The sequence below is a fragment of the Zingiber officinale genome, chromosome 4A (assembly GCF_018446385.1).
Source record: "Zingiber officinale cultivar Zhangliang chromosome 4A, Zo_v1.1, whole genome shotgun sequence".
In the NCBI taxonomy this organism is placed as follows: Eukaryota; Viridiplantae; Streptophyta; class Magnoliopsida; order Zingiberales; family Zingiberaceae; genus Zingiber; species Zingiber officinale.
Window position 1 is genome coordinate 82,144,556 of NC_055992.1, and position 13,845 is coordinate 82,158,400.

General features: G+C 41.3%; 1 protein-coding gene across 1 annotated transcript; it reads left to right on the top strand.

The window, feature by feature from the left end:
- Positions 1-11,209: 11,209 nt before the first annotated feature.
- LOC121973394 (subtilisin-like protease 3) lies at positions 11,210-13,606 on the top strand. The gene has a single exon (XM_042524847.1). The coding sequence runs from the start codon at positions 11,229-11,231 to the stop codon at positions 13,452-13,454; it is 2,226 nt and encodes a 741-aa protein (XP_042380781.1). The 5' UTR covers positions 11,210-11,228; the 3' UTR covers positions 13,455-13,606.
- The last annotated feature ends 239 nt before the right edge of the window (positions 13,607-13,845 follow it).

Consider the following 13,845-nt stretch of genomic DNA (forward strand, 5'->3'; position numbering starts at 1 on the left):
TATTTAGTGTGTGTTGTTGATTATAGAAGGAAACTGTGTTCTTGTAATCTAGGTTGAGAATGACCCCAAGAGGAGCTCATATGGATTGTCATGTTAAACCCTGCAGGTGGACTTAGTCCGACATGATGATGAGGTTGAGTGGTACTACTCTTGGACTAAGATATTAATTAACCGAGTTGTCAGTAACTCATTTAGTTAGTGGACATTCGACATCTTAAACACAGGGAGACTAATATACTCATAATAAGAAGGAGCCCAAAATATAATTTGGGATTGGTGCGGTAGTTCAATAATAATTCTTTAGTGGTATCAATTATTATTGATGAAATTAAGTTGTGTGTTCGGGGCGAACACGGGAAGCTTAATTTCATCGGGAGACCAAAACCAATTCCTCCTCTTTGTCTCTATCGTAGCCTCTTGTATATAGAGATTTATACCCACCACATACTCACTTCTTACCCACCTTTATACCCATCCTATTGGGGCCGGCCAAGCAAGCTTGGAACCTAAGCTTGGGCTGGCCAAGTAAATAGGATGAGTTGAGTTGGTGTGGTCGGCCCTAGCTTGAACCCTAGCTTGGTGTGGCCAGCCACATCATATTAAAAAGGGATTTTTATTAAAATTATTTCTTATGTGGATATCATGGTTTTAAAAGAGAGTTTGAAATTTAAATCTTTCCTTTTTTAGCTTTCTACAAAAGATTAAGAAAAGATTTGAAATCTTTCCTTATTTGTAGATTGAAAGGTATATTTTAATTTTGAGAAAACTTTCCTTTTTTAACTATGTTCATGATTTAAAAGAGAGTTTAAAAATTAAATATTTCTTTTATAAAGCTTTTACAAAATATTAAGAAAAGATTTGATATCTTAATTTTGAGAGATAACTTTCTTTTTATCCATATGTTTAAAAGAAAGATTTAATTTATAAAAATTCCTTTTTATAAACCATCATGAAGGGAAAATTATTGGAGAAATTGTTTAAAATTTCCGGAGATAAATTAGGAAGTTTTAATTAATTAAAACTCTCCTTGTTTATAGCTTTAAAGTGGCCGACCATGATGTTTAAGATAAGAAAATTGTTTTTTAATTAATTAATTTTTATTAAATCATGACAAAAGAATTAAGGAAGTTTTTATTTAAATTTCCTTATTTGTCAAGACCAAGGATTATAAAAGAGGGGGTAGAGGTGTCTTCATGGCTAACGACTCTATTCTTTTTCTCTCCCTCTCTTCCTTGGTGTGGCCGGCCATAGAAGTTTTCTCTTCTTCCTTTTCTTTCTTCTTCATTGGCCGAACCTCATCATCTCATGGAGCTTGAAGGTGGCCGGATTCTAGCTTGGAGAAGAAGGAGAGAAAGTAAGCATCCCTTGGAGCTTGGTGGTGGCCGAACCTCATCCTTTCATGGAGCTATTGTGGTGGTCGAATATTGCTTGGAGAAGAAGGTGGCTTAGATGGATTCTCATCTCGGTAGATCGTTGCCCACACAACGAACGGGATAAGAAGAGGAATACGGTAGAAGATCAAGAGGTTATTTGCTTACAAAGAAAGGTATAACTAGTAATTGTTTTCCGCATCATACTAGTTTTCTTTGTATAAGTTATTTTTGGAAATACCAAACACAAGAGGCATATGATTCTAGATTTTTCGGATTTGTTTCGAATTTGTGTTTTCTTTGTTTTCGAATTTGTGATTTGATTGTTCTTTTTGGTTAACCTAGAGTTATTTAAGGAAATTAAATATTAACTTTCCTTAAAAGGTTTTGTCTGAGCGGTGGTGGTTGCTCCCATATCCAAGAAGGTCATGTGCCTCGCCATGCAGTCTTAGAAGCCAATTTTAGAAATTAATATTTAATGAAATTAATAACATAGGTGGATTTGAATCAATAGTGTTAAGTTCCGCTTGCGATTCAAATCTAAACCATTAAAAACAAATAAGTTAAATTTGGAATCAATGATGTTAAGTTCCGTCTGCGATTCTTAATTTAACTTCTAAAGAACACAATAGGTTATTTAAGGAAAGATTCGACACTTGTACAAAATTTTTATACAGTGGAGTCGGTACAATTTTCCTAGGACTAACCTGGAGTCGGTACAATTTTCCTAGGACTAACCAACACCTCGTCCCTCAGACGTACCAAGCCCGTCGGCTCTCTCTCCCGTGCCATCCTTCTCGCTAGCTGCGTCTTCCGCTCGACTTCCTATGTTCCTAAGTGTTGGAACCCCAAGGTGTTTTGGTGTGATCAACAAGTTAAGTTAGGTCCTGTGTGTTTCTAACCTTGTGTCTAAGTGTGCAGTGCGTCCGAGGGATGAGGCGCTGTGGAAGAGTACATCGGCGGACGAGAAGGAAGTGTGCGGTGGTTCCGAGGGACGAGAAGTCGGAGCGGAAGACTGCTCGAGGAGCAAGAGATGCAGCTAGAGAGAAGGTCGGCATGGGGTGCGATTGAGGGACAAAGACTGCGGATGAGTACGCTGGCAGACGAGAAGGAACCACGTGGTGATTCCGAGGGACGAGAAGCCGGAGCGGAAGCCTGCTCGAGAAGACCGGAAGTTGGGTTCGGGTGAGCCCTCCCGCCCGGCGCGCTCGGACCGTACCGAGGCGCCCGAAACGTACTGGGGCGCCCGGAAGTCGATATTTGACCAGATCAAGATTTGACTAGATCTGAACGTTGGGGATAAAGTTTTATCCCTCCCAGGGCACTCGGAACCCTTCGGGGGCGCCCCGATCAAAGCTATAAATATAGCTTTGGTCCAGAAGCTTTTGAACGAACTCAAGAATTATAATTCCAATGCTTGTGTGCTTTAGTTTAGAGTTGAGCTTCTGTTTCTGTGCTTAAACACTGTAAAAGGCTTCTCCGCCTGAACGAGATACTAGTGCTTCATCTTCCTTAGATTAACAACCTCTCCGGTTGTAACCAAGTAAATCCCGGTGTGCCTTTTACTTCCTTTTTGTTTTATTGTTTACTTTATTTATGCAAGTGTTAGTTTAAGAGTTCGAGAAGAGTTGGTTTTTGTTTTTCTGTTTACAGGCTATCCAACTCCCCCTTCTAGCCGGCCGCAACGGTCCTACAAGTGGTATCAGAGCCGAGATGCCTCAGAAGGACTAACCGCCGTCTGAAGCAACAAAACGATGGCCGGAGATAGCATCTATCCACCAGTATGCGAGGGGGAGTTTTCTTTATGGAAGAAACAAATGGAGGTATATCTTGTTGGGTTTTTCGGGCCGCGAAAATCGCGTTTTCGCGTCACGGAAACCCCGAATCACCCTAGCCATTGGATCTCGTGCGAAGAAAAATTTCGAAAACATGAATACGAGTTTCAAACTATGATCTACAGTAGATCTACATAAGGATAAACCTTTTATACCTTTGTAGCGAAGCCCTTCGCAATCCCGCTCGTCCTCGGTTCGCCGGATCTCGAAAGTGTCAAAGTAGACACTTCTCTATGTGTATCCACACAAGCAAGAGATGGAGAAAAGCCTCTAAGGATGTGCTAGCAACCTTAGAGATCAGTAGTGGAGGAGGAGAGGGAGAGAAGAGAACCAAGGAAGAAGAAGATAGCGTTACACATGAAAAATGAAACTTCTTTTCATGAATAAAAGTGGTCGGCCACACTTTTGGCTTGTAACTCCCATGGAATATCAAGAGTCACCACTCTTGGTAACTCCCATGAGGTGGCATTTGGTCAAGTCAAACTTTACCAAATGAAGAAGCCTTGATGATGTGGCATTGGTCAAGTCAAAGTCAAGTCAAAACTTGACTCTTCATCTTCCTACTTATGTCAAGTCAAACTTGACCACTTCTCTCCCTTGGTTGATCTAATCTAACCATTGGTTCAAGTCAATTTTAATTTAATGAATCTCTATTCATTGAATTAAATTAATTAAATGAGTCTAAGTCCAAATTAGACTCACTTAACACATGAACCAAATTGAGTCCAACTCAATTAGCCTACCTTGGATTACTCTTAATCCAATTTGGTTCATCAAATGAACCTAATCTCCATCTAATTGCCCTTTGTGTGTGACCCTATAGGTTCTTGTAACGTTGGCAATACTCCTAAACCCATTTAGAAGCATAAGAAATGAGCGGTATCTAGCAACACATCATCACTACCCAAGTTACAAGAATGTTGAGATCCAACATCACTTTGTGACTACTAATTGTGACTCCTCACAATATATGACAAGTGTCATTCTATCCTAGACATCTAGATTGATCAATATGAGGCATAGACCGTGTCATCCTCTAATCAATCTAAATCTTGAACTCTAAGTAGACACACTAAATCAAATGAGCTCAATATCCTATATTGACTCATTTGGGCATGGTCATGCACTTCGTGGTCTCACTCTATCAAGAATACCGATGTCACTCCCGTCATATAGAAGGGATAGATCCCATCTACATCACTCACATCCCTCTGCATAATTCGTTACATACCCAGTCATCGCCCAGTTACGGGTGACGTTTGACGAAACTAAAGTACATAACTCCTTATGTAGGGATCCATGGTGACTTCAGGTCTAAGGACCAATAGTCATACTAATAGTCACATGAGAAAGTATATGACACTCATATAACGATCCATGATACTTTCTCATGGCGGGTCATTCAGTATACATTCTCTAATGCATACCCATGTGTCAACTTGATATCTCTATATTCATGACTTGTGAGATCAAGTCATCGAGTTGACCTACATGCTAGTCTTATTGCATTAACATTGTCCCTGAATGTTAATACTCGACTAGGAATGATTAAAAATAGTGTTCCCTATATCATCTCACTATCGATTCAACCAATCGATTGATATAGGTAAGAATCTTCTACGCAAGGACGTTATTATACTTAGTTTATTTGGCACCAATACAAGTAAGTATAATAACCAAAAACCAAATGTCTTTATTTATATAGAATATGATACAACAAGTCCAAAATACAATCATCAAATGATTGGCTCTAGGGCTCTAGCTAACATATCTAAGCAATGTTTTTGGTATTTGTTTAATAATGAAATCTGGTTTTGAAGCACCAAAGACAACGAATGGAGAAGAACTCGATAAACGCCTCTGGAACAAAAAGCAACGTAACGAGTATATGGCACACGCCCGGGCAGAATTTCACATTCTAAATGTAATACCAAATGAAGATCTCGATAGAGTTTGCGAATATAAAAGCGCAAAAGAACTTTGGGAAAAGTTCTTAAAGCTCTACGAAGAACAAGTCAAAGTTGAATCCAACACCGATCCATCGTCAGAAGAGTCCGAAACCGAGGTAAGTGCCGCGACAACCCCAACAGCCGAATTTCATCCCAAGGACACAGAAAGCTCTTCTTCAATGAGCATCAATGAAGGGGGAGAATCTTCGGAAGAAAGTAATTCAAGAGGGGGAGAATCAACGGAAAAGAAGGTAAGTCAGGTATTAACTTCAACTTCTGATCAATTGAGTGATTCAATCAAAATATCATCGAAAGAGTTTTTCGAATTAGAAAATCTACTATCAACAGATTTTTGCAAATTAAAATTTATGACAAAATATTTCTGCGAATTACAAAATATTTTTTTGAACGAATTTTGCAAAGTAGAAACATTGCCGAAAGATGTTTTACAAATTATATTGTCGAAAGTTTTTATCAAGTTAGAATTTATATTATCAAAATATTTTTATGAATTAGAAATTCAAAATATAACAAAAAATATTAAGTTAAAAGAAATTGCTTGTCATTAAAGAATCTCAACAAACTAATAATAGAAATTAACATGATACAATTTTTTGCATGTTTAATATTGGTCGCTTTAAATATGAAAAAGTGTGATTTGAGAAGTTATAATAAATTAAAATAGAAATTTAAAATTTTCTGATAATAGCATTAGAATTAAAAATATATATATAAATGCATAGAAATTGTTTTTTCTAAATGTTCTCAATTTTTTTTTAAATTGTCTTGCATAAAGTTTTCGGATTAGAAAGTTCTTAATTCTTGATAACGAAAACTTAAGAATTTTTTCAGAAGTTATTTTTGACTTAGAAATTTTCCTTGGCTTAGAAATATTTTCCAAAAAATCATTGAAATAGATTTTTATAATTTTTCTAAGTGTCAACCCTTAGATTTTTCTTACAACCCCAACTTTTATGTGATTAAAGGGGGAGAAGAAAAAGTATAAGTCTAGGGGGAGGTAGAAATTAAAAATTAATTTAATTTTTCTATCTTGTTGCACGTTATTTCAATATAAATTATTTATTTTTATGTCTATTTTAACCCTAGCTTAACTTGGTTTGATCACATTAAAAATGGGGTGATTATTGGAACCCCAAGGTTGTTTTTGTGTGATCAACAAGTTAAGTTAGATCCTGTGTGTTTCTAACCTTTGTCTAAGTGTGCAGGAGCTTAGGAGCACAGGTAGTTGAGTGGAAGACGCAGCTAGCGAGAAGGACGACACGCGGTGCGTCCGAGGGACGAGGCGCTGTGGAAGAGTACACCGGCGGATGAGAAGGAAGCATGCGGATGAGTACGCTGGCGGACGAGAAGGAACCACGCGGCGATTCTGAGGGACGAGAAGCCGGAGTGGAAGCCTGTTCGAGAAAATCGGAAGTTGGGTTCGGGTGAGCCCTATTCCGGATGGTAGAGATCACCCAAGCAAGCGGAAAACTCGGTTTGAGGCGAACGGAGCCGGAGTAGAAGATCCGAGCTGGAAAAAGTCAACGAGGTTGACTTTCCCGCCCGGGGCGCTCGGAACGTACCGGGGCGCCCAGAACGTACCGGGGCGCCCAGAAGTCGATATTTGACCAGATCGAGATTTGACTCGATCTGAATGTTGGGGATAAAGTTTTATCCCCCCAAGGCGCCCGGAACCCTTCGGGGCGCCCCGACCAAAGCTATAAATATAGCTTTGGTCCAGAAGCTTTTGAACGAACTCAAGAATTATAATTCCAACGCTTGTGTGTTTTAGTTTAGAGTTTAGCTTCTGTTTATGTGCTTAAACACTGTAAAAGGCTTCTCCGCCTGAAGTAAATACTAGTGCTTCATCTTTCTTGGATTAACAACCTCCCCGGTTGTAACCAAGTAAATCCCGGTGTGCCATTTACTTCCTTTATGTTTTATTATTTACTTTATTTATGCAAGTGTTAGTTTAAGAGTTCGAGAAGAGTTGGTTTTTGTTTTTGTGTTTATAGGCTATCCAACCCCCGCTTCTAGCCGGTCGCAACGGTCCTACACTAAGTTCCTACACACTTAAACACAGGGTTAAAACACCACAGGACCTAACTTAATTTGTTTGATCACATCAAAACAACTTGAGGTTCCAACATACCCGAGCTACTAGGTTTCATGGTTAGATTGCATCTAAGACTTTACCACATAAGGCTTACTCCTTAGTCTCTTTACTACCTAGCTTCACTCATTAGGACTTCTACAGTCTGCCTTTACTCACCAGCACTTTTACCGCCTAGCTTCACTTACCAGAGACTAGCTTCACTTACCAGAGACTAGCTTCACTCACTAGGACTTTCACCTTTTGGCTTCACTCATCAGAGCCTAACTTTACTCACTAGGACTTTCTACTCCAAGCTTTATTCACCAGGGACAAGCTTCACTCACTGAGACTTTTCCTTGTATAACCTTTAGTTGGACTTCCTCTGGTAGTTATCTGGTCCTGACTATACTTCTCCTTACTAGTATCTTATCAATTTTGACCTGACTAGATTTCACTGATTTCCAAACATCAAGTTCTGTTTAAATCAATCTTGGTCAATTTGACCATACCTTGTTATATTATCAAATATCAAAATCCTAGAGATTGATTACTATTATTTGGTGCTTACTACACCAACAAAAATCATATTATAGCAGTTTAGATCCAAACTACTTCACGTTGTAGTAGTTTTGATCAAAATCATTATAATGTGGATACCAATCAAAGGGTTAGGGATATCATATTGTTGTGTTATATGGATTATAGGTAATTATCCGAGTCATTATTATTCCTATTCTAATGATATATACTAAGTAGTTAAATCTCTAAGTTTCTAAGTTGTAGTATTTTTATCAAAACTACTACAACAATGTTTAAGATATCATATCATTGTATTATCTAGACTCTAGATAGTTATTTTACATAATATTGATTATACCCTAATGAAATTTTGACTGTGCAATTGCTTGAAAATTACATGTTCAATTAAAATTGTTACAACGTAATATTAGTTAGAACCTTAGGGATATTACATTGTTGTGCCCTCTAGATTGTAGATAATTACTTTCGTTCATATAAATTTAGAGACGGATAAGAATATCTGAGATCAATATAATAACTTTTTACAATAATAAATAGTACGTATTCAAACCACAGATCCTACTCTGATAAGATACGCACCGTGTAGTCAATTCAAATTACTTGGTCAATTAAAAATTTTATGACGTAAACACTAATGTGATTGTGTAATTCTGTTGACCTTAAAGCATATATTACAATGCATAAGAAAAAAGAAAACTTGCTTTCGTCTTGGCCAACTTCTCCCCTCGATTGATTCGCATGGCCGACGAATTTATGTACCACCTGCTTTCGTTGTTCCATATATATGAAAAAAGAGTTAGGTCGTGTGAGTCACACGGTCGTATAGTCCATCTAAAACTAAAATAGAATATGGTCGTGTGAATCACACGGTCGTGTAGCCCATCCAAAACTAAAGCAGAACATGGTCGTGTGAGCCACACGACCGTGTCATTCTGGCCGAGAGCAAGAAGAAGGAGGTCGTGTGGAGGCCACACGACCATGTCACAGGTCGTGTGGTGCTCGTGCCCTGCTTTATAAAAAGGATTTTTCTCCCTTTTTCACTCATCTTTGGCTTGGGGCTCTTTCCCATTACTTGGGGAAGGGTACTCCCCTTTAGGGAGGCCCTAGATCTTCTATCTTCGCCGATCCATCCTCCTCCTTAGCAAGGGAGCGCTTCCAAGGACGTTACACCTCAAAGATAAGTATTCTCTTCTCTTTATCACCATGTATTGAGTTATAAATTACTTTACTTATCGTCTTTGGTTGTAATTCCCTTGTAATAGAGTAGATCTCCAGATCTAAGATGTAGGAAGTAGTTGTGATGTGTTGTGATGTATGAACTGTGTATTTGGATATTTTACTATGCTATGAAGTGTTTATATAATATTCTATTGTGTATTGTGCCTTGTATGTGTTTGACGAAATATGTGTGAGGACAATTCATGCAGATATAAGAGATTTATCTTTATGTTAAGGTCGCTACTAGATTGGATAACCGGGGGATCTTAGTGACAGAAGGATACTCATTCAACCGGACATATTATGCTCTTAGTGACAAGGGATATCGATACTTACCCAATTTCTAGAGTCAAAGGATCTTAACTTAGGGACTAATCCTTGTTAGGAAGATTAATTAGAGTTTAGAGGATTCTCCGAAATTAATGTTAGGAAGTGATCTATGTAATCTAGAAATATGGACCGAGGGCCTTAGTTACAGAAGGATAGACCTATAATCAGACTTCATAAATTACCTCTTCTACTTAATTGCAGTAATCTACCGTTAGGAAGTGACTTGTGTAATCTAGGAACGTGGACCGAGGGCCCTTGTGACAGAAAGATAGCCCTATAATCGGACTTCCTAAATTACCTCTTCACTTAATGGCGTTAGAACTGGGGTAGACTCTTCGGTGCAATCTTCGCGGGGTTGAATCAAACTCTAGTTAGAACTCCTACACGAGTGTAACCATGGATCGGAGTTAGGGAGATGAACAATGCATAGGGACATTAACTAGCATCGCAACGAAACCTAAATCCTAGAGTCTATTCCCCTTCATTCACTTACGCTTTTTACTCTCTCTCCTCTCTTTTCTTTCTTTCTAGCGTTTTTGAATCATTTTATATTGCCCAGATAATTCGCTGTGCAAAGTTAACTAGCGTTTAATCAACAACCCCTGTGGGATTGATAATCTTTTGTATTACTGACGACGTAACCGTGCACTTGCGATGACGTAATAATCAACAATCTAAACACGACAGTTAAAATGAACTTTGACCCGTGCCCAAGCAATCATGTGGTACATGGACAATAGGGAAGCTTCTTTAACATTATTTTATGGATAGAAGTTACAGCCATATCAACACTTATACAGGTGATTGGGAGGGCTACATGCGACTGGGAGAGTACAATATAAGGAGCTTCAAAATAGAGCTTTCAAATCATTCCTTGCTCAATCATCTAATTCTGTCTAGTGCTCTGAGTGCTCTTTTTTACTTTCTATATTGTGACACATTGCCATACACGCTTCATTTCTTATCGGCAATACCTAGAGTAACATTTTCATATTGTTTTAGTATTCCTTAATTTTTTTTTATCGTGCTTAATTTTTTAGATTCTTTTTCTATAAGATTTTTTTAACCTAAGAAAAATTAGAAATAAGAATTATATTTTTTAAATTGTTGCGTCTCTATACTTCTGACTTGGTAGATCAAATTACATGCTTATACTGTTAGATTGAAGTCTTTATTTTCTTGGATAGAATTAGTCTAAGTTAATTTATTTTCCTTGCTAACATTTGTGACGGAGATTACTATCGCTATATACGGTGACAAACTTTTAATGTCGTCATTAATTTTAACAATGAAATTAAATTCCGTCGTAAAATGAAGTTGATGATCAAATTTAATGCGATCGAAAATTCAACCTCTAATCGTTGTTTTCCTTGTGGTGCTTGAGCTCGGCGATTAGTCTGCTGGGACTCGAGTTTGCCGTGCGTTAGGCCAATTATCTGAACTCCATCTTATATAGGACTGATCGGGATTCGCGCGCCCCATCAAGCCAGCTATACATCCATCTTTCAGTGAGTGGGGGGACCTTACGCCCAACACATCCTAATTGTAACTTCGTCCAAATTAAAACCAGCTTGAAACCTTGTGAGTGAAGAAGTCCGGCAACTTCTCTCCTCGATTGATTCGCACGCCCGTGAAAGCATGCACCGCTTGCTTTTTGTTCCATATCGAAATCTCACAAAGCTTACAGCTCGACCCATCCTAAGTAACATCGCCAAACTTAAAAACTAACTAACTAACTGGTGCCGGCCCTGCTCAATTTAATATATGTAAATATTGTCCTGTTTAATTAATTCATTTCATCTCACCTTCTTCTAGCTACAAATATATATACCGGTAGCTAGTCTCCATGCAGATTCACCACCAATCAATTAATTGAACGTACGCATCAACAATGGAACGCCTCAAAAGTATTCACTTCCCACTCTGCATCCTCCTCTGCTTCGCTCTATCTCAGGCTTCCTATGCTCCCATCGCCACCCCGCAACGCCAGACTTACATAGTCCACGTGCGGCTGCCGGAGGGCATCGCGGCGGACCAGCTGCAGGAGACCTTTTACAGATCTTTCCTCTCTGCGGTGAATCCTGAGCTGAAATTCATCCACGCGTACACCAAAGTCATACATGGCTTCTCCGTTGGGTTGTCGGAGCTTGAGCTGGCGGCCATGTCGGCACTTCCTGGTTTTGTGCGTGCTTACCCCGACCGCACCTATCAGTTGCAGACCACCCACACGCCGGAATTCTTGGGGTTGCACCTCCCACAGGGACTGTGGAATCAATCCAACTTAGGCCGAGGCATTATCGTCGGACTCTTGGACACCGGCATCTTCCCCGACCATCCTTCTTTCGACGGTACTGGGATGCCACCGCCGCCCGCTAAGTGGAAGGGACGGTGCGACTTCAACGCGTCTAGCTGCAGCAACAAGCTCATCGGAGCCAGAGCATTTATTGGCGAATCGCCGACTGAGTCCCCGGTGGACGACGTGGGACACGGCACCCACACGGCTAGCACAGCCGCCGGAGCACCGGTGCCCGGCGCTGAAGTCCTAGGAAATGCCTACGGCGTCGCCACTGGCATGGCGCCCCTCGCGCACATCGCCATGTACAAAGTCTGCAGCGGCATCGGTTGCGCCAGCAGTGATATATTGGCCGGAATGGACGCGGCGGTGTCCGACGGAGTCGACGTGCTCTCTCTTTCTCTCGGTGGTCCCTCGGTGAGATTTGACGAGGACGCCATCGCGGTGGGCGCCTTCGGAGCGATCGACAATGGGGTGTTCGTGAGCTGCGCGGCAGGCAATTCAGGACCAGACCCGAGCTCACTCTCCAACGAGGCGCCGTGGATCCTCACAGTCGCCGCCGGAACAATGGACAGGGAGATCAGGTCGACGGTGAAGCTCGGCAATGGCCAAACATTGAACGGAGAGTCCCTGTACCAGCCCAAGTCCTTCGCCCCCGATCTCTACCCTCTGGTTGACGCCAGAGCAAGCGTTTTCCCACTCTCCCGCTACTGCGCCAGTAGCTTCTTCTTCGGCATCGACGTCAAGGGAAAGATCGTGCTGTGCGAATCGGGAATAGTCCCAAATGTGCAAAAGGGGGTCTTCGTGAAGGACGCCGGCGGCATCGGCATGATCGTCATGAACCAATTGTATGAGGGCTACACTACATTCCCTAATGCTCACGTGCTCCCGGCATCCCATGTCAGTTTCGCCGCCGGAGATCAAATCAGAGCCTACATCAACTCCACCACCAACGCCACAGCGGCATTCCTGTTCCAAGGCACCGTTCTCGGCACATCCCCTGCTCCGGTCGTCTCATTCTTCTCTTCAAGAGGGCCAAGCTCGGCTAGTCCCGGCATTTTGAAACCGGACGTCATCGGCCCCGGCGTCAACGTCTTGGCGGCCTGGCCATCCAACTTATCGCCGGCGCCGGCACAGGGCCCAGGATTCAATATAATATCAGGGACTTCCATGTCCACCCCTCATCTCAGCGGCATTGCCGCTCTCATCAAAAGCGCCCACCCAGACTGGTCTCCTGCCGCCATCAGATCCGCAATCATGACGACCGCCAATGTGTTGGACAAGGCCGGAAACCCGATCCTGAACGAGCAACACCTCCCGGCCGATCTTTTCTCAATCGGCGCCGGCTATGTCAACCCCATCAAGGCCGGAAACCCTGGCCTAGTCTACGACATTTCTCCCGACGACTACATTTCCTACCTATGCGGCTTGGGCTACACCGACGCCCAACTCAATGTGATAACGAGGAGAAACACTACCTGCCAAAGCGCCGGCAGCATCCAAGAAAAGGACTTGAACTATCCTTCCATCTCAGTGGCGCTCAGCGCCAACGCAACCACGGTGGCGCTGGAGCGAAGGCTCAAGAACGTGGGGGCGCCGTCGGCGACCTACATGGCCGTGGTCGGCGCGCCGTCCGGAGTGAACGTGCGCGTGTACCCGTCGATTCTGCGCTTCAACAGCCTGAACCAAGAGATGAAGTTCAGTGTGACGTTGACGATGGCTGGTGGTGGAAGCGGCGGTGCGAGTGCAACGCAGGGCTACTTGAAGTGGATTTCGAGTCAGCGGGAAGTGAGGAGTCCGATCTCAGTGACCTACAAAATGTAGGTGATCAAGTACGTACTGTTCGTGGGCACAACATTTTTCATATTGTTTCCAATAATTTGCATCGAAAGAATGCAAAGCGCTGTGTTCTTTGCATACTTCCTGTTGGTCATCTAGTTAATCTTAATATGATTTCTCCAAATCCTTTCACTCAAAATGCTCGATCTAATTCTAATGGGAATTAATTAAAGTTGCTTGCTTGTTTGTTTCTTCGGATTGTACCATATAATTATATGACTTTGCTAAATAAAATTGATGTACTACAAAGCTAATATCTCACGGGATAGTCATTATCTATGAGTTATTAAATCGGTTGATTGTATACTAATATCGAAAATAATCTTCTATAATATATTAATTTGGAAATAAATATCAGAAAATAGAAAAATAACAA

Coding starts and splice junctions, on each gene's coding strand:
- LOC121973394 (XM_042524847.1), top strand. CDS start 11,229: ATGGAACGCCTCAAAAGTATTCACTTCCCACTCTGCATCCTCCTCTGC.